The 26,009-nt window shown below is 41.8% G+C and overlaps 1 protein-coding gene across 2 annotated transcripts in view; it reads right to left on the reverse strand.

Annotated features, from left to right (window-relative positions):
* AGGF1 (angiogenic factor with G-patch and FHA domains 1) overlaps positions 1-26,009 on the reverse strand; it is a 137,816-nt gene that overhangs the window by 46,644 nt on the left and 65,163 nt on the right. For both annotated transcript variants that reach the window (XM_053701382.1, XM_053701381.1), the window contains exon 6: positions 11,251-11,515. In XM_053701382.1, coding sequence (XP_053557357.1) covers positions 11,251-11,515 — 265 coding nt within the window. The remainder of the gene's footprint in view (positions 1-11,250; positions 11,516-26,009) is intronic.

Here is a 26,009-nt window from a genome sequence, read left to right on the forward strand (position 1 = left end):
TCTAGATTGTGTAGCAGACGTTCCTTTTTCGAAGAAGGATTAGGACACAAAGATGGAACCACAATCTCTTGATTGATATTCCTGTTAGTGACCACCTTAGGTAGGAACCCAGGTTTAGTACGCAGAACTACCTTGTCTGAATGAAAAATCAGATAAGGAGAATCACAATGTAAGGCAGATAACTCAGAGACTCTTCGAGCCGAGGAAATCGCCATTAAAAACAGAACTTTCCCAGATAACAACTTGATATCAATGGAATGAAGGGGTTCAAACGGAACCCCCTGTAAAACATTAAGAACTAAGTTCAAACTCCATGGTGGAGCAACAGTTTTAAACACAGGCTTGATCCTAGCTAAAGCCTGACAAAAAGCTTGAACGTCCGGAACTTCTGACAGACGTTTGTGTAAAAGAATGGACAGAGCTGAAATCTGTCCCTTTAAGGAACTAGCGGATAAACCCTTTTCTAAACCTTCTTGTAGAAAAGACAATATCCTCGGAATCCTAACCTTACTCCATGAGTAACTCTTGGATTCGCACCAATATAAGTATTTGCGCCATATCTTATGGTAAATCTTTCTGGTAACAGGCTTCCTAGCCTGTATTAAGGTATCAATAACTGACTCAAAAAAACCACGTTTTGATAAAATCAAGCGTTCAAAGTCAGCTTCAGAGAAATTAGATTTTGATGTTTGAAGGGACCCTGGATCAGAAGGTCCTGTTTCAGAGGTAGCGACCAAGGTGGACAGGATGACATGTCCACTAGATCTGCATACCAAGTCCTGCGTGGCCATGCAGGCGCTATTAGAATCACTGATGCTCTCTCCTGTTTGATTCTGGCAATCAATCGAGGAAGCATCGGGAAGGGTGGAAACATATAAGCCATCCCGAAGGTCCAAGGTGCTGTCAAAAGCATCTATCAGAACCGCTCCCGGATCCCTGGATCTGGACCCGTAACGAGGAAGCTTGGCGTTCTGTCGAGACGCCATGAGATCTATCTCTGGTTTGCCCCAACGTCGAAGTATTTGGGCAAAGACCTCCGGATGAAGTTCCCACTAACCCGGATGAAAAGTCTGACGACTTAAGAAATCTGCCTCCCAGTTCTCCACTCCCGGGATGTGCATTGCTGACAGGTGGCAAGAGTGAGACTCTGCCCAGCGAATTATCTTTGATACTTCCATCATTGCTAGGGAGCTTCTTGTCCCTCCCTGATGGTTGATGTAAGCTACAGTCGTGATGTTGTCCGACTGAAACCTGATGAACCCCCGAGTTGTTAACTGGGGCCAAGCCAGAAGGGCATTGAGAACTGCTCTCAATTCCAGAATGTTTATTGGTAGGAGACTCTCCTCCTGATTCCATTGTCCCTGAGCCTTCAGAGAATTCCAGACAGTGCCCCAACCTAGTAGGCTGGCGTCTGTTGTTACAATTGTCCAGTCCGGCCTGCTGAATGGCATCCCCCTGGACAGATGTGGCCGAGAAAGCCACCATAGAAGAGAATTTCTGGTCTCTTGATCCAGATTCAGAGTAGGGGACAAGTCTGAGTAATCCCCATTCCACTGACTTAGCATGCACAATTGCAGCGGTCTGAGATGTAGGTGTGCAAAGGGTACTATGTCCATTGCTGCTACCATTAAGCCGATCACCTCCATGCATTGAGCTACTGACGGGTGTTGAATGGAATGAAGGACACGGCATGCATTTTGAAGCTTTGTTAACCTGTCTTCTGTCAGGTAAATCTTCATTTCTACAGAATCTATAAGAGTCCCCAAGAAGGGAACTCTTGTGAGTGGAAAGAGAGAACTCTTCTTTTCGTTCACCTTCCATCCATGCGACCTTAGAAATGCCAGTACTAACTCTGTATGAGACTTGGCAGTTTGAAAGCTTGAAGCTTGTATCAGAATGTCGTCTAGGTACGGAGCTACCGCAATTCCTCGCGGTCTTAGTACCGCCAGAAGAGCACCCAGAACCTTTGTGAAGATTCTCGGAGCCGTAGCCAATCCGAATGGAAGAGCTACAAACTGGTAATGCCCGTCTAGAAAGGCAAACCTTAGATACCGGTAATGATCTTTGTGAATCGGTATGTGAAGGTAAGCATCCTTTAAATCCACTGTGGTCATGTACTGACCCTTTTGGATCATGGGTAAAATTGTCCGAATAGTTTCCATTTTGAACGATGGAACTCTTAGGAATTTGTTTAGGATCTTTAAATCCAAGATTGGCCTGAAAGTTCCCTCTTTTTTGGGAACCACAAACAGATTTGAGTAAAACCCTTGTCCTTGTTCCGACCGCGGAACCGGATGGATCACTCCCATTAATAAAAGATCTTGTACGCAGCGTAGAAACGCCTCTTTCTTTATTTGGTTTGTTGACAACCTTGACAGATGAAATCTCCCTCTTGGGGGAGAGAATTTGAAGTTTAGAAGGTATCCCTGAGATATGATCTCTAACGCCCAGGGATCCTGGACATCTCTTGCCCAAGCCTGGGCGAAGAGAGAAAGTCTGCCCCCCACTAGATCCGTTCCCGGATCGGGGGCCCTCGATTCATGCTGTCTTAGGGGCAGCAGCAGGTTTCCTGGCCTGCTTGCCCTTGTTCCAGGACTGGTTAGGTCTCCAGCATTGTCTGTAGCGAGCAACAGCTCCTTCCTGTTTTGGTGCAGAGGAAGTTGATGCTGCTCCTGCTTTGAAATTACGAAAGGAACGAAAATTAGACTGTCTAGCCTTAGGTTTGGCTCTGTCTTGAGGCAGGGCATGGCCTTTACCTCCTGTAATGTCAGCGATAATTTCTTTCAACCCAGGCCCGAATAAGGTCTGCCCTTTGAAAGGTATATTAAGCAATTTAGATTTAGAAGTAACGTCAGCTGACCAGGATTTTAGCCACAGTGCTCTGCGTGCCTGAATGGCGAATCCGGAATTCTTAGCCGTAAGTTTAGTTAAATGTACTACGGCATCTGAAATAAATGAGTTAGCTAACTTAAGGGCTTTAAGCTTGTGTGTAATCTCATCTAATGGAGCTGATTCAAGTGTCTCTTCCAGAGACTCAAACCAAAATGCTGCTGCAGCCGTGACAGGCGCAATGCATGCAAGAGGTTGCAATATAAAACCTTGTTGAACAAACATTTTCTTAAGGTAACCCTCTAACTTTTTATCCATTGGATCTGAAAAGGCACAGCTATCCTCCACCGGGATAGTGGTACGCTTAGCTAAAGTAGAAACTGCTCCCTCCACCTTAGGGACCGTTTGCCATAAGTCCCGTGTGGTGGCGTCTATTGGAAACATCTTTCTAAATATCGGAGGGGGTGAGAACGGCACACCGGGTCTATCCCACTCCTTAGTAACAATTTCAGTAAGTCTCTTAGGTATAGGAAAAACGTCAGTACTCGCCGATACCGCAAAATATTTATCCAACCTACACATTTTCTCTGGTATTGCAACTGTGTTACAATCATTCAGAGCCGCTAACACCTCCCCTAGTAATACACGGAGGTTTTCCAGCTTAAATTTAAAATTTGAAATATCTGAATCCAGTTTGTTTGGATCAGAACCGTCACCCGCAGAATGAAGCTCTCCGTCCTCATGTTCTGCAAATTGTGACGCAGTGTCTGACATGGCCCTAATATTATCAGCGCACTCTGTTCTCACCCCAGAGTGATCACGCTTACCTCTTAGTTGTGGTAATTTAGCCAAAACTTCAGTCATAACAGTAGCCATATCCTGTAATGTGATTTGTAATGGCCGCCCAGATGTACTCGGCGCTACAATATCACGCACCTCCCGAGCGGGAGATGCAGGTACTGACACGTGAGGCGAGTTAGTCGGCATAACTCTCCCCTCGTTGTTTGGTGAAATATGTTCAATTTGTACAGATTGACTTTTATTTAAAGTAGCATCAATACAGTTAGTACATAAATTTCTATTGGGCTCCACTTTGGCTTTAGCACATATAGCACAGATATCTTCCTCTGAATCAGACATGTTTAACACACTAGCAAATAAACTAGCAACTTGGAAATACTTTTCAAGTAATTTACTATAATATGAAAACGTACTGTGCCTATAAGAAGCACAGAAAAAGTTATGACAGTTGAAAATTAATAAACTGAAAAGTTATAGCATCAAATCTTTGTAAAAAACACAATTTTAGCAAAGGATTGCTCCCATTAGCAAAGGATAACTAACCCTGATAGCAGAAAAAAAATAAAATAAATAAATACAGAAATAAACGTTTTTTTATTACAGTCAACTACAATCTCACAGCTCTGCTGTGAGTGATTACCTCCCTCAAAACAAGTTTTGAAGACCCCTGAGTTCTGTAGAGATGAACCGGATCATGCAGGGAAGACAATAAACTTCTGACTGAATCTCCCCCTCACACATAACAGTGAGAGAGATCAGTAAACTGTCATAAATTAAATAAAACGACTGCCAAGTGGAAAAAAAAATAGTGCCCAAAACATTTTTTCACCCAGTACCTCAGAAAATTAAACGATTTTACATGCCAGCAAAAAACGTTTAACATTAATAAATTGAGTGTTATTAAAAAGCCTGTTGCTAGTCCCTGCAAATTAGGCTAAAGTTTTATGCATACAGTATAATTCCAGTGAAGTGCCATTCCCCAGAATACTGAAGTGTAAAATATACATACATGACAGCCTGATACCAGTTGCTGCTACTGCATTTAAGGCTGAGTTTACATTATATCGGTATGGCAGAATTTTCTCATCAATTCCATTGTCAGAAAATAATAAGCTGCTACATACCTCTTTGCAGATTAATCTGCCCGCTGTCCCCTGATCTGAAGTTTACCTCTCCTCAGATGGCCGAGAAACAGCAATATGATCTTAACTACTCCGGCTAAAATCATAGAAAAACTCAGGTAGATTCTTCTTCAAATTCTACCAGAGAAGGAATAACACACTCCGGTGCTATTATAAAATAACAAACTTTTGATTGAAGGTATGAAACTAAGTATAATCACCACAGTCCTCTCACACATCCTATCTATTCGTTGGGTGCAAGAGAATGACTGGTAATGGCAGTTAGGGGAGGAGCTATATAGCAGCTCTGCTAGGTGAATCCTCTTGCACTTCCTGTTGGGGAGGAGTTAATATCCCATAAGTAATGGATGATCCGTGGACTGGATACACTTAACAAGAGAAAAACGGATTGATAATTGTCTAAAACCGGTTAAAAAACCCTAAAGCACCTTGCCACAGCTCTGCTGTGACCCTACCTGCCCTTCGGAAACGATAATATGGGGTTTAAAGCTTCAATTAGTCCCTCAGAAGACTATCAGGACTTCAGGAAAAGTTGCTTGCTGCTTGTAAATGTGAAAATAGGCTCCGCCCACCTCACTCGATGTTGCTGGGGCCTACACAAAACTAACAAACCCTGCCTGAAAGCCATGTGGGTTATAAACAACCCCAAAGAACGCTCAAGCAAATGTCCCATAAAAGTGAAAACGTTACTCCCAGACACAAAAACGTTTGTCCGAAATTCACATAAACCGAGTGCCCACAAAAAATTTACCCTTTATGCAAGCTAGTAAAAACCTCTGATAACACTAGGATTACTGTTTACCCTTCCCCTAATGGGGACACTGTCAGCCTTTCTGAGTTAACACAGTCTCTGCAGAAAATATGACTGAACATACCTCATTGCTGTATAGCAAGAAACGTTCCTCACACTGAAGTTTTCCTGTACTCCTCAGCTTCTGTGGGAACAGCAGTGGACCATAGTTAAAAAGATCATCATCCTCTAGGCAGAAATCTTCATCTATGTCCTGCCTGAGAGTAATAGAGCTAGCAAAGAGAATGACCTGGGGGTGGAGTTAAGGGGGGGAGCTATATAGACAGCTCTGCTGTGATGTTCTCTGTGGTTTGCTACTTTCTGTTAGGAAGGACAATATCCCACAAGTAAGGATGAATCCGTGGACTCGGTACATCAAGCAAAAGAAAGTAGTTAATCACAAATGCAAATTGGATTTTTACACACATTCTTTTGACTGTAAAAGTGCCCTGAGGCACAATCCGTAAGGCTGTCATTAAAATGCTACTTGCAGAACAGCTACTTAAAAAGTGAACCCTCTTCCTGAGAGCACATTAGATAAGTACAGTGAAATGAGCAAGAGAAAAATAGCCTTGGAAGCTGTGTGTCCCTTTTTGAAAAGGGAAAAAAAAAAAAAAAAGAAGAAGAAGAAGAAGAGACTCCGCCATTTATTTAATCAGTAGTAGCTTCCAGAACAAAATGACTGCTCTAAACTACCTTGTGCAAACCTCATTATTAATAGCACTAGGGAAGAAAGACAGAAAAACTAAATCAGACGAAGCATGCAATATACTCTAATATAAATTATTACTTACAATTATCTGTTGTTATTTACTTCATCCACTTGTTTGCTTTATTGAAGAGGATACTAAGATACATTTAGAAGTGTGCACGTGTTCTGAGCACTAAACTGCAGACAGGTTTATAGCAATGTTTAAAATTGCTGAGCACTACAGGGCAGCAGAATGTGCAATAATGTAGAACATGGTGACAAATATTGCTGCAACCACTGCTGCCATATGTTTAAGACTTGCACATTCTCCTGAGCCTATCTAGGTATGCTATTCAACAAAGAATACAGAGAAGACAAAGTACATTTTATAGTAGAAGCAAATTGAAAAGCTGTTTAAAATGACATGCTCCATCTAAATCACGATAGCTTAACTTTGACTTTCATGTCCCTACCTTTATTAGAAAAAAATAGATGTTTTACAATCTCTGTCATCCTAATGTAGAACTTGATAGGAACAGTAAGTATAGCTATTTCCACATCTGTGGGGCTGCAAATCAAATCCCAACCAAGATACAGATGGGGTCTGAAAAAAGGGAATCCCCTGCTGTGGTTGTAACTCTTAAAGCACCAATATAGACAATGTGTAAGCTGCTAAGGAAAAAAAAATATGACAGACTGATCTCCATTTATTCTCCATCTATTAAGAAAAGAGAAGAGGGCGCCTCATAGTGTAATAAGGTTGATCATAGGTGTCACATAACACAAGATTGAATGCTCACCAGATATAGTTGCACCGTTCTGTGACCGGTGCTGGGACGCAGGCTAGCCCTTATTACAGCGGCTAGTGAACTGTCAGCTAATCCCTTAGCTGATGACTGGATACAATATCCGGTTTCGGGTGAACAAATGCAGGTATTACCACCGATCACGGAGTGCTGGGCTGGATACCATGTACACACACACACTATTGTTCACCCGAAACCGGATATTGTATCCAGTCATCAGCTAAGGGATTAGCTGACAGTTCACTAGCCGCTGTAATAAGGGCTAGCCTGCGTCCCAGGACCGGTCACAGAAAGGTGCAACTATATCTGGTGAGCATTCAATCTTGCGTTACGTGACACCCATGATCAACCTTATTACACTATGAGGCGCCCTCTTCTCTTTTCTTAACAGCTTTTTAGTTCATTCCTTGCACCGGGAAACAAGCGGAGCAGCCTCTATCCGATTCGGGAGTAACAAGCAAAGACCACAGTGTCACCCGTGGATCATCCAGACCATTTGTATCAGTGGAATACTGTTTGGCTTTTGGGACATTTGATTCCTATCTATGACTTTGGACCCTTAAAATGTTACAAGTACATTTCAAACTTTATTATATTTTATTGTTCTAAATTTTGGTTAAAATTTTATTTTTACTTATACTACGTTATTACACTCAAAATTGAGACATTATCATTTTACATTGTGTATATTTCAATCACAGTATTTGATTTTTAAGCATTACATTGATTACTCGGACCACCTACAGGTGCGCCCCCAATTCAGAATCCTTCTCAGGTTTCCCTTTTTGTAGTCTCATCTATAAATACATGAACTGCTGAAACTAGTTTTATCAGTATCTTCATGCAAAACCTCTTTGGTATAAAGGGACACCCATCCCTTTGCTGGTACTGAAAATTGTTCCCAAAAAATTGTTGTCCTGAGAGCTGGCCACAAGCAACATTTTGTCCAAATCTTAAAGTTGAAGGGACATTAAACACTAAATAAATGCTAGATAGAATGATGCATTCAATGAAAAGATTAGTCTGAGAATAACATTAGCTATTTAAATATTGACAAAATAATTGTAAAGTTTTAGTGTCTATAAAACAATGGGAGCTGCCATGTTGTAACTTAGGTTACCTTCTGTGCTGTGGCCAGTTAGGGACAGTTATAAATAGGTCACTAGAGTGTGCAGCCAATGACTGTGTGGAATATTACAGTGTTCAGCACATCCATATCTAAAAGGAAATGAAAAGCTCACCATTTCAGAATGGAATTACAGGAAAAGGGGACAAAATAAATAATGAAAGTATATTGCAGCTTTTTTATTTATTTATAGTTTATCATTTTATATTACAATCTCAAAGTGTTTAATGTCCCTTTAAAGTACCACTCAATGCAGTAGAGTTGCATAATTAACAAGTGCATAATAAAAAGACAACGATTTAACACCTACTTTGAATCTCAAATAAGCAATAGATTTTTTCTGCCAAATTTATTTTTTTCTCAGATTTTCCAGCCCCCTGTATCATGTGACAGACATCGGCCAATCACAGACTAGTGAGCTTGTGCACATGCTCAGTAGGATCTTGTTGCCCAGAAAGTGTGAATATTAATAGACTTGAAATTTTTTATAATGGAAGCAAATTGGAAAGCGTCTTAAAACAGCATGCTCTATCTGAATCATAAAAGTTTATTTTTAATTGAGTGTCTCTAAAAAAATCCCTGCTTCAGAATCTCCGAATTAAGCGGTACAAGTAACTTTATGAAAGTCCTAGGTGTACAGGAAAAGCCAAATGGCAGACACACACATTAGTAAACAGAGGTACTAACCACAACTATTTGTCAATGAAAAGTAAATGCATTAAGAGGAACTATTTTCAGGACCATTAAAAAAATAATAATAAAAAAAATTCCATCTTGAATTTTATCATCATCAGAAACCTGTTCAGAGATGGCAGGTCTAAGACTTGCCTGTAAGACACAAACCTATATCAAACCACAGTCTGTGCTGGGATAATATTATAATATGATCATTTCTGTGTATTGGGAGATTATGTCTTTTCCCTGCATCTACTGGGAGTGGTAAATGTATAAAAAAAATGTTAGAGTAATATTTTTCAATTACAGCAGATAACCTTTTGAAATGACAACTAGCACCCATTGATCTGAAACGGTCTCTGCCAAAATATTTCTAAACTTGGACAGAAACATTTGTTTTTTCACACCATCATTATGGCCCATTCTGATGTGATGAGTAGCACCCATTACTTTTTGCTTGAACATATGGTTTCCAACATTTTTGAAATAAGATTACTTATTTACAAATACAGAGCTTTGGTTTGGCTGGGTAGATATGACTTCCTCCTTTTTTTCGCTAACCGAGTGAGGAAGCAGAGCCGTTGAAGCAAGACATATGGTAATCTAATTGTTTAATGGATCAGATCACCACTGCACCTTTTACATATGTTTCTTAAACCCTGTACTCCCCTAGCCTATCATGTAGCTTTCTTTTGATGGTAGGAGACTGCTAAAATGTAAGAAAACTGTAACTATCCCAATAAAAAGGGTTCAGTACTTCTTAAAGGACAACTAAGCACAGTAGAATAGCATAATCAATAAATGCCTAATAAAGAGACAACACATACATATTGGGGACCTTGTCTGGATTTCTCGTTATGGTTCATTCTAATCATCAAAAGATGAAGTATAAAAAAATAGACAGACAGAAAGTACCTTTATTTCGCCGCAAGCTTCTACTTAAACTGAGGGCCACCGGCCACCCACGGCAAAAAAGGGGTTGGAGGCACTTAGTTTAGACAGAAGCTCGAAGCCAAATAAAGGTACTTTCTGTCTGCATTTTTTTATATACTTCATGACAGAAAGTCACCTTTATTTATAGCACTATTAAATTCTAGCATTTCTGAAACACTAGGATTTACCATCACTTTAAGACTTGGCTGATATTTTACCATATAGCAAAACAACATAAATGTCTTGTGATTATAAGGTGCTTACTGACCCATTTGAAGGATGTATTATGAGGGCAGCATTCAATGATAATACAATATGCCCATCATAGAAAGCACATTACATCCATTGATATATCTGGCTGACCAGTATAAGTTCAGGACCCACAAAAAGCAGAAAACTTAAAGGTGTTTGCTACGGTCACTCTTGCAGCCAAAATTATTAGTGAACTTTAGAGTCAACATAAAATGAACAATTTCAGACCAACTTTGAACAATAAGTAGCAAAATATATAAAACTATTTTACACTTTGCATCTCTTGCTTTAGAATCCACTACCTCATCAAGGTATAGACCTGTAGCTGTAGAGTCTTTTTTTCCCTTTGTTTTTCTACAATCCCTTTTCTACAACTTTTTTTTCTTGAATTCAATACATATGTTTGTCAGTACAAGATAACTGCTGCCATTTATGCACAAGCATTTTACTTTGTACCTCAGTATTAAAAGAACACTAAAGTCAAAATTTAAACTTTCAAGATTCACAGCACACATTTGTAAACAACCTTACAATTCACTTACCTTATATAAATGTACACAATCTTTTTATTTGCACACTTTGAGGTCTCAGCTCCTACTGAGCATGCGTAAGAATTCAAGGAATAAACGAATATGCATTTTGTGATTGACTCATGGCTGTTACATGATGCAGCAGGAAGAAAAATGTAACTAACTTTAAAGGAATAGTTAAGTCAAAATTAAACTTGCATGATTCCGGTAGAGAATGTAATTTTAAGACATTTTTTAATTAACTTCTATTTTCAAAATGTGCTTTGTTCTCTTTGTATCCCTTGTTTAAAAAAAATAAAAAATTAACATGCACAGATGGTACACTACTTTACACATTTGGTAAACATTTGTCTCTTGGAATTGGCTACTAGTTGGCTACTGCTAGTTGCTTGTAGTGCTGCTCCTTCAGCAAAGGACAACAAAATAATGAAGCAAATTTGATTATAGAAGTAAATTGGAAAGTTGTTTAAACTTGTATGTTCTATCCAGATAATGAAAGAAAATGGGGGGGGGGGGGTTCCTGCCCCCAAAAAACTACTACTTATTGAAATTCAAACAAAGTGCTTTTGATCTGCTATTTTATCATTCCTCTGTTGGTTATGCTATTCTATTTAGTGGTCCTATAATAATAATAATAATATTTATTGGGCTTTGGAATCGCAACCATTACATCACCTTCAGTCTCAGAGCTGTCTATTGTCTCATTATCTCCACTTGCCATATCTTCATCACTGGATGTCTTCGCATTCTCAGAATCAGTAATTTCTCCTTCCTCAGGTTCACTCTCTTCAGAGGATGAGGAACTCTCTCTTTCATTGGATCCTACATAATTGTCCAACTTTCGCTTCTTTTTCTCACTGACACTTTCACAGGAATTTGAGCGATCATGAGCTGTACTACAAGAAGTAGCAGTGTTCTGCGCTCTCACATTCTCTAAATCCTTGAAAAAAAGTAAACACTTATGAAGAAAGGCAATGCTTAAATAAATGTGAGAGCAACAATTTTATATCCCTAAAGGAAGTTGAGTTTTCCCAGAACCAACTGAAAACAGACATTAGGAACTACAGAAACTGCTTTGTGGGGTTACTTTCAGATGGACTTAATTTTTCCAGTCATGACTCATTCAAATCCTACTCCACGTTGAACACAATTTTTTATCATCTGAAAAAGAGAGACAGACCTTACCTTAAAACAAAATACCAATATCAATGATATGTCCAAAACAGGTCCAAGAACAGAGTCAAGCAGTAACTTCCACTCCTTTGAATGCACTCTGTTAATGAAAATGCTCTGACAACCATTTTTGAACCAATGTTCTACTGATTTAACTATTCTTGAGTTTAGTCCATGGTAAAAGAGTAAAAATTGGTTTGATTTGTGGGTCTGAGGCAAATTGCTTTACTAAAGCCTACATTAACTATATATACACTGCTATATACTTGTCTGTCATTTCAGTGCTGCAGTCATAGAAGTCAACTAATTAGTTGGAGATGATCTTCTTAACCTCTTAACGACCAGCGCTGTGGGAAGGTAAGGGGGGTATTACTACGACTGAAGAAATAAAACCCTAAGAGAGGGAAAAATTGTAATAAGTGGGGAGAGAAAGGCCTTAGGTAAAGGATCACTTGGAGGGGAGAGGTGAGGAGTGCAAGCCATAACACTACAGAAAAATGAGTATTTAAAAAAACAAAACAAACAAACCTAAAAACACAAAATGTATGTAAACTGGGTACAGCTGCTAGTACCTAATATGGCGGACACTTTTTAGAGGGGGAGGGATCAGGGAGGTAGGAAGGTACGGGTAATCCTACACTGTAGAAAAAAAAAAAAAAAAAGACAAACTTTGGCAGCTTGTCTGCCAGTACCTAAGATGGTGGTGACCAGTAGGGGGTGAGGAAGGGAAAAGAGCTGTTTAAGAGTGATCATGGGGTGGGAGGGTAATCTTTACACTAAAGTGCATCACACTTCTATTATTCCCGACAGTGAAGGGGTTAAATAGGTAGCTTATAAGGTTAATTTTAGCTTTAGTGTAGAGCTTACCCTCCCACCCGACACCTCTCATCCCGTGATCCCTATCTGATCCCTCCCAAACCGCTCTCTTCCCCCCTCCCGCACGCCCCACTGGTCACCCCACCTTAAGTACTGGCAGACAGTCTGCCAATATAAAAATGTAAGGCTTTTTGTTTGTTTTTCTGCAGAGTAGGATCAGAAAAAAAACTGCTTCTATAGGCTAAAGTGGCAAGTATTTAGTGTGACCTCCCCTTACACTTGAGCAATAGCAGGAACCTGGCTCTCATAAACCTAAATCGAATGGAACCCTAATTCATGTCATTGCCAACACCTGTATTTGTCCTATTTCATGTCAAAATGACTGCTGTGAAAAAGGTCTATTACACCAGGTTTGAGCATTACATACACATGTGGCATGAGTTTAATTCATTGGAAGCTTGCTAATAAGACCAACTTTCAATCACATCATTCCATTTAAAATGCCAAATATCACAGAATTTGACAGACATACAATCATACTTTTGCATCAGCAAGACGACTCTCAAAGGAGGGAAATAAGCAAACAAACTAGAGATACTCAAGATGTGGTATTGAAGTTGTTATAAAGAAATCTGAAGAATCAGGAGAGGTCAAAAAAAAAAAAAAAAAAGAGGACTGGAAGGCCAAGAAAACTTTCAAAATCTGATAAGAAGTTTCTCAGAGTTTCTTCTTTGAGAGACCGGAAGAAGTCCAGCAAGCACCTGGCTCAGCATCTGGCAGCTTCATTGAGATGCCAAGTTGACCCTTCTACAGTACAAAGAAACTTGATCAGGAATGGTCTTTATGGAAGGGTAAGCAGACAAGAAATCACTTTTTTGAAGGGGAACAGGGTCGAAAAGGCTAAGATATGCTAAAGCTCACAAAGATTGGAATGAAGATCAGTGGAAGAAAGTATTATGGAGTGACAAATCCAAGTTTAACAAACTGACAATATGTGAGAAGAGTTGGAGAGAGATTGAAGAATGAGTGCTTGCGGCCTATAGTGAAACATGGTGGAGGGTCTGTCCTGGTTTAAGGCTGCATTTCTGCCAGTGGTGTTGGTTATATTGTCTGAATGAATTGGATCATGAATGCTGTAATGTACAGATAAGGTTTAATTCATTCCTTCTGGAAAGCGCCTGTTTTTTTTCAGCATAACAATCCCAAGCACACTTCTAATGTAGTGAAATCACATTTGGAGAGCTGATTAATCACCGACAGTCATGGACTGGCCTCCACATTGTCCAGACCTGAATATTATAGAGGCAGCATGGGATCACCTGGACAGAGAAATAAATAAAAGACAACCTAAATCTAAAGAAGAACTCTGGCAAGTGCTGCAAGAAGCCTGGTATAATATACCAGAAGATTACTTCAGAAAACTTCAGGAGTCTCCCCAAAAGAGTTCAAGATGTGCTTAGTGCCAAGGGAGGTCACACTAAATACCGACTTGCCTGAAGAAGCCATTTTGTTCTGAAAATGTTTAATTTTTTAAATTTTGTGTACATATTTCCCTGTATTTTCTGTCTGTATCTTAATAAACAGAGCGAAAAATAAATATGGATGATAATTAAAATAATAAAGCTGGTGGTGGTCTAAGTCTTTTGCACAGTATGCACATTGTGCGGTACGATAGGCAAAGTACCGCACAACGTATATATACACACAAATCTTTTTGGGTGAAGGGGTTAAAAAGGTATATGAAAGTCTTGATTCAGATACAACATGCATCTAAATTAAATACAAAAATAAATATATTTAGTTTACTTCCATTATAAAAATGACTTTATTCTCTTGGTACACTTTGTTGAAGGTCACACCTAGGTAAGTTCAGGAGTGTGCACAAGTCTTGAGTGCTATATATCAGCAGTGTTTGTAACAATATTAACATTGCTGCAAACACTGCTGCCATATAGTGCTCAAGGGACAATCTACTGGGAAAGGGGTAAGGAGAAATGAATTATTCACCAAACTGCACAGCTTCATCATATCTCATAAACTTGGGAAAGTTGTTTGTAGTTTTTGGAGTCTGATAGAAGCATTATCTTTAAAAGAACTACCGCAAAAACAATTATAAATGTGCAGATGCTCATTCTTAGATGAATGTGTAGTCTTTTTAATGTGAACACTTTCTGAGGCACCAGCAACTACTGAGCATGTGCAAAAGTTCACAGCTTATATATGTATACATGATTGGTTGATGTCTGTCAGATAGGGGAAATGAAAGGAACTTTTGAAATTTGTGAGGAAAATAATCTGCTTTAAAATAAAAAAAAAATAAAAAAACAGAATTTATGCTTACCTGATAAATTACTTTCTCCAACGGTGTGTCCGGTCCACGGCGTCATCCATTACTTGTGGGAATATTCTCTTCCCCAACAGGAAATGGCAAAGAGCACAGCAAAAGCTGTCCATATAGCCCCTCCTCAGGCTCCGCCCCCAGTCATTCGACCGACGGTTAGGAGAAAAAAAGGAGAAACTATAGGGTGCCGTGGTGACTGTAGTGTATAGAGAAAGACATTTTCCAAACCTGATTATAAAACCAGGGCGGGCCGTGGACCGGACACACCGTTGGAGAAAGTAATTTATCAGGTAAGCATAAATTCTGTTTTCTCCAACATTGGTGTGTCCGGTCCACGGCGTCATCCATTACTTGTGGGAACCAATACCAAAGCTTTAGGACACGGATGAAGGGAGGGCACAAATCAGGTTACCTAAACGGAAGGCACCACGGCTTGCAAAACCTTTCTCCCAAAAATAGCCTCCGAAGAAGCATAAGTATCAAATTTGTAGAATTTGGCAAAAGTGTGCAGAGAAGACCAAGTCGCTGCCTTACATATCTGATCAACAGAAGCCTCGTTCTTGAAGGCCCATGTGGAAGCCACAGCCCTAGTAGAGTGAGCTGTGATTCTTTCAGGAGGCTGCCGTCCGGCAGTCTCATAAGTCAATCGGATAATGCTTTTCAGCCAGAAAGAAAGAGGAGAGGTAGCAGTAGCTTTTTGTCCTCTCCTCTTACCAGAGTAAACGACAAACAAAGATGAGGTTTGTCTAAAATCCTTTGTTGCTTCTAAATAGAACTTCAAAGCACGGACTACATCTAAATTGTGTAACAAACGTTCCTTCTTTGAAACTGGTTTCGGACACAGAGAAGGAACAACTATTTCCTGGTTAATATTCTTGTTGGAAACAACTTTTGGAAGAAAACCAGGCTTGGTACGCAAAACGACCTTATCTGAATGGAACACCAGATAGGGTGGATCACACTGCAAAGCAGATAATTCAGAAACTCTTCTAGCAGAAGAAATAGCAACCAAAAACAGAACTTTCCAAGATAGTAACTTGATATCTATGGAATGTAAGGGTTCAAACGGAACCTCTTGAAGAACAGAAAGAACTAAATTTAGACTCCAAGGAGGAGTCATGGGTCTGTAAACAGGCTTGATTCTGACCAAAGCCTGTACAAAAGCTTGTACATCTGGCACAGCTGTCAGGCATTTGTGTAACTAAAAGGACATATTTCTGCCTTATCTGTTTTGAGAACTCGCTGACAACCCTTTATCCAAACCCTCTTGGAGAAAGGAAAGAATCTTAGGAATTTTAATCTTACTCCAGGAGAATCCCTTGGATTCACACCAACAGATATATTTTTTCCATATTATATGGTAAATCTTTCTAGTCACAGGTTTTCTGGCTTGGACCTGAGTATCTATCACTGAATTTGAAAACCCACGCTTGGATAAAATCAAGCGTTCAATTTCCAAGCAGTCAGCTGCAGAGAAACTAGATTTGGATGTTCAAATGGACCTTGTACTAGAAGATCCTGTCTCAAAGGTAGCTTCCATGGTGGAGCCAATGACATATTCACCAGGTCTGCATACCAAGTCCTGCGTGGCCACGCAGGAGCTATCAGAATCACCGAGGCCTTCTCCTGTTTGATCCTGGCTACGAGCCTGGGAAGGAGAGGAAACGGTGGAAATATATAAGCTAGGTTGAACGACCAAGGCGCCACTAATGCATCCACTAGAGTCGCCTTGGGATCCCTGGATCTGGACCCGTAACAAGGAACCTTGAAATTCTGACGGGACGCCATCAGATCCATGTCCGGAATGCCCCATAATTGAGTTAACTGGGCAAAGACCTCCGGGTGGAGTTCCCACTCCCCCGGATGGAAAGTCTGACGACTCAGGTAATCCGCCTCCCAGTTGTCTACTCCTGGGATGTGAATTGCAGATAGGTGGCAGGAGTGATCCTCCGCCCATTTGATGATCTTGGATACCTCTCTCATCGCCAAGGAACTCTTTGTTCCTCCCTGATGATTGATGTAAGCTACAGTCGTCATGTTGTCCGACTGGAATCTTATGAATCCGGCTCTCGCTAGTTGAGGCCAAGCCTGGAGCGCATTGAAAATCGCTCTCAGTTCCAGGATGTTTATCGGGAGAAGGGACTCTTCCCGAGACCATAGACCCTGAGCTTTCCGGGAGTCCCAGACCGCGCCCCAGCCTAATAGACTGGCGTCGGTCATGACAATGACCCACTCTGGTCTATGGAAACTCATTCCCTGAGACAGGTGATCCTGAGTCAACCACCAACGGAGTGAGTCTCTGGTTACCTGGTCTACTTGAATCTGGGGAGACAAGTCTGCATAGTCCCCATTCCACTGATTAAGCATGCACAGTTGTAATGGTCTTAGATGAATTCGAGCAAAAGGAACTATGTCCATTGCTGCAACCATCAAACATACTACTTCCATGCACTGAGCTATGGAAGGCTGCAGAATAGAGTGAAGAACTTGACAAGCGTTTAGAAGCTTTGACTTTCTGACCTCTGTCAGGAAGATCTTCATTTCTAAAGAATCTATTATTGTTCCCAAAAAGGGAACTCTTGTTGACGGAGACAGGGAACTCTTTTCTACGTTCACCTTCCACCCGTGAGATCTGAGAAAGGCTAGAACAATGTCTGTATGAGCCTTTGCCTTGGAAAGAGACGACGCTTGAATTAGAATGTCGTCTAGATAAGGTGCCACTGCAATGCCCCTCGGTCTTAGAACCGCTAGAAGGGACCCTAGCACCTTTGTGAAAATTCTGGGAGCAGTGGCTAAGCCGAATGGAAGAGCCACGAACTGGTAATGTTTGTCCAGAAATGCGAACCTTAGGAACTGATGATGATCTTTGTGGATAGGAATATGTAGGTACGCATCCTTTAAATCCACGGTAGTCATATATTGACCCTCCTGGATTGTAGGTAAAATAGTTGGAATGGTGGGGGGGCGGAGCTTCGCCGTTCTGGATGATGGCAGTGTGAAGAAACAGCTCCTAGGCCCACATCACCCAAGCCCACAATAAATAGCCAAATTTCATTCTTTTAATACCCCTGTGACACATTACCGCTTGCTGCCGCAGCAGAAGAGCCTGATAGATAACCCTGGGACCGGAACATAAGAGCTCCGCATTAGGCATCAGGACTCGGCAGGCCGACATCCTGATTGAGGACACTAGGGACCCGCGTGGAGCCGCCGCGGTGAGAACCGCAACAAAAGCACCTTGCGGGCAGGGATCAAAACTGGTGGACACAGGTCAGTGCTTAAGGGCAGTAGCGGGCGGGCACTAGCCGCCGCTTACAATATATACAGCCACTTATTACAAGTTCACTCCGGGCGGCACTGACAGTGGATCCTGGGAACGGGTGATCACGCAGGGGACAAGAAAGCATCTTCCCACTTTTTAAACCACCCGATCCGGCTGCAGCACACATCCGATCACTGCTACCCTCACCACCAGGTCATTAACAACACCGGCCTTCCCGCGTGGCTCTGGAGGAGCCTAGCAGTCCCAACAAACAGCACCCTGCATGCCCCATATAGCTAGACATTACCCCCATACTGGTTAATAAAAAGACACTGGGGGCAAGTTTATACTTTCATGAGCCCTAATCTGGGACAATAAAAACTACAAGAAGTGATCCTGATACTGTGGGCAATGACCATTGGTTTACAAGTATAAAGCACACATAAGCTGCTGGCTTCACAACAGTAAATACAAGGTTAAACATATTACAGCAGCATCACTCACCACTGGAGGTTGTGTGTAAAGGGGGCAAAGGGCACTTACAACTTGCAGACTGGGAGGTCTCAACTATCCTATCTATAGTTTGACAACACAGGGCAACTTACATTGGCAATACATTTACTGGCCCACAGACTTTTTCACGGTTGCATATTTATTGGAACTGTTATAACCACCTACTATGCCAGCTCGCAAGCAGAGTAAATTGGATGGAGCTACAAATGCTAAAATGTTACAACAATACTTAAAACCTATGGATCAGCATGTAACTCCTACTGCACCCTCCCCTAGCACTCCTGCACATGCGGAGAAAACCCAAATGCAGCAGTTAACATCCACCCCTGCAGGCCTCACTAAGGAGGACTTAAAATCTTTATGTACCAAGGATGATGTTAAGGAGATAATGTCAGAGGTTAAATCCTGGTATACCGACCTGAAGCGTGACCTGACAAGAGTGACACATAGAGTGACAACTTTGGAGGAGAGTCAGAACACCACCTACAATGATATTCAACATATATCACGCATGGCGTATGAACAAGAGGAAATCATCCACCACCTATTGGATAAAGTGGAGGATTTAGACAATAGGGGTAGGAGGAATAATCTCCGGATACGTGGCATACCAGAAACCATACAGCCTGCGGCCCTAGAGGGGTGCGTACAAGATTTATTTAGGACACTCAAAGGAGACAGTAATGCCCCAGAGGTGTCCATTGAAAGGATACATCGTGCCCTGAGAGCTAAACCACCTCCCAAGGCTCCACCCAGAGATGTCATTCTCAAGCTTCTCCTCTTTAAGGACAGAGAAGAAATTCTTAAACATGCCAGACAAAAGCAGGACTTCACCCATGCGGGTATCCGCATCCAAATATTTGCTGACTTAAGCCCGACAACCCTTCAAAAACGGAGGGAACTTAACTACATCACCACTGCCCTACGCGCCAAGAAAATCCCTTACAGGTGGGGCTTCCCGGTAAGCATTATAGCTACAAGAGATGGAACCACTGCAGTTTACAGGACCAGTGAGGACTTATCACGTTTTTGCGAAGCTTTGCGGATCCACATCCAACCTCCAGAGCACATAGATCAAGATGACATGGAAACGCAGGGAGTGCGTGATAGGCGTCTACAGTCGCCGGGAGAAAGGCCTCGACTAGACCCTACAAAGCGAGCTACACCGCCAAATGCGTGCGGCAGCCAGGTGGACTCTCATAAACAACCTGAAGATATGTATCCTTTAACTAGCGGGGACTCTTAATAATTCTAAATGGCTACAGATTATAATGATAAAGAACTAACTCTATACTTAAGGGCTTGGGGGTGGGGATATTGCCCTCTCATTGCTACAGTTTTTTCTGTTTCTCAACTGTTGATTGTTATTGCATTTGTTGGTTGTGTTATTTTTCTTTATTGCAGGTGTCACGGTAAGTCAGGTTAAACACTTGATCCTTGAACATTTAACTGTTACTCATACAACATATTGGGCGGCACTCCCTATACGTAGACTTGAGAACCATTCCTGAAACCCGGGTGGGGACCTGAGAATAGAGACTTGCCTTAGTATCCCATACTCTACAGGATAATTGTAGGGGGATTCTCACCCTTATTGAGTACTAGAAATAGAGCAGGGGGAGGTACCAGCACAGTTATGGCGAAACTACATAACACACAGAGCAGGTCCCTCAAACTTCTATCAATAAATGCCAAAGGCCTTAATAGTCCCGAAAAACGTTTGATTGCATTTAGACAATTACACAAAGCTTCAGGAGAATTGCTTTTTGTGCAGGAAACCCACTTTAAGAAAGGTAGGGAACCTAAGCTCATAAATAATGGATACAGAACCTGCTTTTTGGCTTCGGGACCCTCTAAGAAGGGGGGAGTGGGCATTTTTTTAAAGAACTCTATTCACTTCCAACCCAAGCATGTTATTAAAGACACTAATGGTTCATACATAATAGTCGTAGGCCTACTGTTCAACACATATGTCACGTTAGTGAATGTATACTTACCTAACCAAGGCCAACATACAACTTTTAAACAAGTGACCCAATTATTATTGGAACACATGAAAGGGGTAGTATTCATGGCGGGCGACTTCAATTTACCCTTAGACCATAAACGAGACACCTCCACAGGACGGACGAGTACACCACTGAAAGTAATCAAATCTGTGAATACCCAATTACACAGCCTGAGGCTCCATGATATATGGAGATCCGAAAACTCAAATGCCTCCAACTTTACATTTTACTCGCACCCACATCGGGTTTACACTAGGATCGACTATATCATCACAGACCAGATAGGACTATCTATGGTAGAGAATGCATCCATCCTGCCAATAACTTGGTCTGACCATGCACCAGTGACTTGCTCGATTACTTGGCCGGACATACCGCCACACTCCCCCCTGTGGAGAATGGACGATTCTGACTTATCTAACCCGATAGTTAAATTTGATATAGACGAGACATTGGGGCACTATTTTAAGGAAAATCCTTCAACGGATACATCTCTGTCCACAACGTGGGAGGCACACAAATGTGTGGTGCGAGGAGAATTTATTAAACACAAAGCGAGGAAAGTCAAGTCTGACAGACAGTTTGTAAATTCAACACTCTCACAGATACGATACTGGGAAACACAACATAAATATGACCCAGCGTCTCCGACACTCTTACAGAATCTCACTAGAGCAAGGCACGCCCTAAATGACCACTATATTAGGGAATACCAGCACAAAGCCTCAATACTGAGGCAAAAATACTTCGACATAAATAACAAGTCGGGTTCGTCCCTGGCTAAGGCGCTGAAACGCCAACAGTTAAACACACATGTACATACACTTTCAGACGCGTCAGGGGATGTGTACAGAGACAGCACCAACATAGCGGAGATATTTCGACAGTACTATGAGAACTTATACAATATACGGAATGACTGTGGACAGAGAGACATAGCCAACTATTTAGAGGGGGTGACTTTGCACACATTACGTGCTGAGGACATTGAAGCACTGGATTCACCGATCACATGTGACGAAATTACAGCAGCCATCAAGTCCATGGCGAGTGGCAAGAGCCCCGGGCCGGATGGGTTGGGCATTGGTTACTATAAAACCTTCATTCACCACCTACGGGCACCCCTGGCAAACCTATTAAATTCATTATTGACAGAAGGGGGCTTTCCTGAGCAAATGTTAGAAGCCATTATCACGGTACTACCCAAGCAAGGCAAATGTCCAAACAAGCCAGAAAACTTTCGCCCTATATCCCTCCTGAACTCGGACATCAAGATCTTTGCCAAGATCTTAGCCGTAAGAATTAATCGGTATCTCCCACAATTAATACACCCTGATCAAGTGGGTTTTGTCCCTGGGAGGGAGGCGAGGGACAACACCTTAAAAGTATAACAATTGATGGCCTATGCCCGACAACAAAGCATTCCTGCAATTCTAGTATCCACAGATGCAGAGAAAGCCTTTGACAGGGTTCATTGGCATTTCTTAAAAATGGTCCTGCATAAGATGAAATTTAGTGACACTTTTATAGCCCAGATTTTCACCCTATACAGGCACCCAACGGCCCGGGTTAGGGTTAACGGCCTTTTATCAGATAAATTCATTATTCAGAATGGTACAAGGCAGGGGTGCCCCCTCTCACCAATGCTTTTTGCTATTACTATAGAGGTGTTGGCTCAGAAAATAAGAGACAACCCGCAGATTTCAGGCATACCGATAAAGGCTACAGTGCACAAATTAGCGTTGTACGCAGACGATGTGCTGCTTACTATGACAAATGTGGGGACTTCGCTGCCCGAGGCCCTTGCCACCTTCAGGGAATATGGGCAGGTTTCTAATTTTCACCTCAATATAACCAAATCTGAAGTACTTAATGTCACGTATAACTCTGACGATCTACCACACATGCTGCAAGACTGCCCACTTAGAACACAACAGACCAAAATGAAATACCTGGGAATCTATATGTCCCCAGACCCGACAATACTCTTTCAGGCTAGCTACAAAAAGTTGGAATCCACACTAATCACAGATCTATCTAGCTGGAAAAAAAAAAAATCGATATCATGGATAGGCAGAATTCATGTTATTAAAATGAACGTGCTCCCCAGACTGCTATACTTATTGCAGACTACCCCTATACCTTTGCCGATAGGCTTTCTACATAAGATACAAAACCTCATAGAGCAATACATCTGGGGGGCGTCAAGCCGCGGATAGCAAGGAAAACATTATACCTTCCTAGAGACAGAGGGGGGCTTGGGATCCCCAACATAAATACCTACAAACAGGCCATCACATTACAGAGACTGATAGATTGGTGCCATAATGACCCTAACAAGGTGTGGGTACAATTAGACTGTGACATACTCGACACAAGGAATGCTGGTCTGCAGGCGTGGGTTTTGGAGAAGTATAGACACAAAGCCACTATCGTGTTCCCCCTGTTCTCAGACTTTTACACCCAATGGGGCAAAATCATACACACAACCTCGAATATCTCATCCATAGATGCGCCATTGACCTCCATATACCAGAATAACGACCTCCCCTGGAACTACAGAGGAAAAGAGACAGAGCTTATGATCCCCTTCAAAGACCTTACGCTACTATCTCTCCTAGAGGGAAACAAGCTAAAGCCATTGACAGACCTGAGGGAGACAACAATAGGTGCACACATGGACTGGCTGGCACACTCCCAGATAGCTCACTATCTTGCGACTCACCGTCACAAATATACACTAACGAGACAGGTGACAGCATTTGAAGGCCTGTGTCTACGAGACTCCCCATTAACACATACTATTGCACTAACATACAGACTTCTAGTGCTGGAGGAGTCAAACACACTCCCGACATACACCAAGACATGGGAAAAAGAATTGCAAATGGAGATAGATATCAAAGACTGGCACGCTGCGTTCCAAGTTACTAAAAGAGCTTCAATCTCGGTAAGAGTACAGGAAGCAAGCTATAAGTTTTTGTCAAGGTGGTACCTTACGCCCCACAAGCTACATAAAATCTACAAGACAGCTTCAGGAAAGTGTTGGAGAGACTGCGGAGAGGAGGGAACACTGACACACATTTGGTGGCAATGCCCCAAATTAGACACATATTGGGTGAATGTACTAATCCAGATAGAACGCACAATAGGGAAGGCACTACAGAATAGCCCTAAAACACTATTGTACTTGTCATTACCCAAACTAGAGAGCAAACAAAGCAGGGCGCTACTGTTGATTATGCTAAACAGTGCTAAAATGATGATTCCTAAATATTGGAAATTGCGCACTATCCCAACGGTATCGGAGTGGAGTCAACAAGTTGACACTCTCCTGCAGTTAGAAAGATACCACCACCTTCAACAGGGGACCGCAGACGTACATGAACTTATGATACAATTGTGGAAAGAAAACAATAGTATCCCTCAGTGATATTACTAAAGGGATTGTAATAACAGATGAGGGCGACATGACTGATTAACATAGGAGGCCTTCATACACCTAGCGAGAAAGATGCAGATCATGCTCTACACATAGCTAAATGGGGGACACAAGAAGCTGCCTACTGGCTCGGACATGACGAGCCGTGACACTCTGAAAACTAATGTTTATTCCTACTACTTTGCACATGCACATGTCTTTTCTTTTCCTCTTTTGATGATTGAATACTGCTGATTTTAATTGACAGGCCACAGAGCCTTGCTGGACATGTAGAGACATATGATTCCTTAATACTTTAACACTATCTGTTTACTAAGGACTAATTTGAAAATGGAAACTGGAAAACTTGATGTTTTATTTGTATTACACACCATGTATATGTTTCTTATTTTTCCTCTTTTCAATAAAAATATTTAAAAAAAAAATAAAAAAAAAAAATAGTTTGAATGGTTTCCATTTTGAACGATGGAACCCTGAGGAATTTGTTTAGAATTTTTAAATCCAGAATTGATCGAAAGTTCCCTCTTTTTTGGGAACTACAAACAGGTTTGAGTAAAACCCCTGACCTTGTTCCGCTGTTGGAACTGGGTGTATCACTCCCATTTTTAACAGGTCTCCTACGCAATGTAAGAATGCCTGTCTCTTTATCTGGTCTGAAAATAAGCGAGACATGTGGAACCTTCCCCTTGGAGGAAGTTCCTTGAATTCTAGAAGATAACCCTGAGAGACTATTTCTAGTGCCCAAGGATCCGGAACATCTCTTGCCCAAGCCTGAGCAAAGAGAGAGAGTCTGCCCCCTACTAGATCCGGTCCCGGATCGGGGGCTACCCCTTCATGCTGTCTTGGTAGCAGCAGCAGGCTTCTTGGCCTGTTTACCCTTGTTCCAGCCTTGCATTGGTTTCCAAGCTGGCTTGGCCTGGGAAGCGTTACCCTCTTGTCTAGAGGCCGCAGAGTTAGGAGATGGTCCGTTCCTGAAGTTACGAAAGGAACGAAAATTGGACTTATTCTTAGCCTTAAAAGGCCTATCCTGTGGAAGGGCATGTCTGAAATAATTTCCTTCAATTCTGGCCCAAAAATGGTCTTACCTTTGAAAGGAATATTAAGCAATTTTGTCTTGGAAGATGCGTCCGCCGACCAAGACTTTAGCCAGAGCGCTCTGCGCGCCACAATTGCAAACCCTGAATTTTTCGCCGCTAATCTCGCCAATTGCAAAGCGGCATCTAAAATAAAGGAATTAGCTAACTTAAGTGCGTGAATTCTGTCCATGACTTCCTCGTATGGAGTCTCCTTATTGAGCGACTTTTCTAGTTCATCGAACCAGAAACACGCCGCCATAGTGACAGGAATAATGCACGAAATTGGTTGGAGGAGGTAACCTTGCTGAACAAAAATCTTTTTAAGCAAACCCTCCAATTTTTTATCCATAGGATCTTTGAAAGCACAATTGTCCTCAATGGGAATAGTCGTGCGTTTGGCTAGCGTAGAAACTGCCCCCTCAACCTTAGGGACTGTTTGCCATGTGTCCTTCCTTGGGTCGACCATGGGGAACAATTTCTTAAATATAGGAGGTGGGACAAAAAGGTATGCCTGGTTTCTCCCACTCCTTATTCACTATGTCCGCCACCCTTTTAGGTATCGGAAAGGCATCGGGACCTCAAGGAATTTGTCCATCTTGCACAATTTTTCTGGAATGACCAAAGAGTCACAATCATCCAGTGTAGTTAGCACCTCCTTAAGTAATGCGCGGAGATGCTCTAACTTAAATTTAAACGTCACAACATCAGGTTCTGCCTGTTGAGAAATTCTTCCTGAATCAGAAAGTTCTCCCTCCGACAAACCCTCCCTCACTGCCACTTCTGACTGGTGTGAGGGTATGAC

The sequence above is a fragment of the Bombina bombina genome, chromosome 2 (genome assembly GCF_027579735.1).
Source record: "Bombina bombina isolate aBomBom1 chromosome 2, aBomBom1.pri, whole genome shotgun sequence".
Lineage (NCBI taxonomy): Eukaryota > Metazoa > Chordata > Amphibia > Anura > Bombinatoridae > Bombina > Bombina bombina.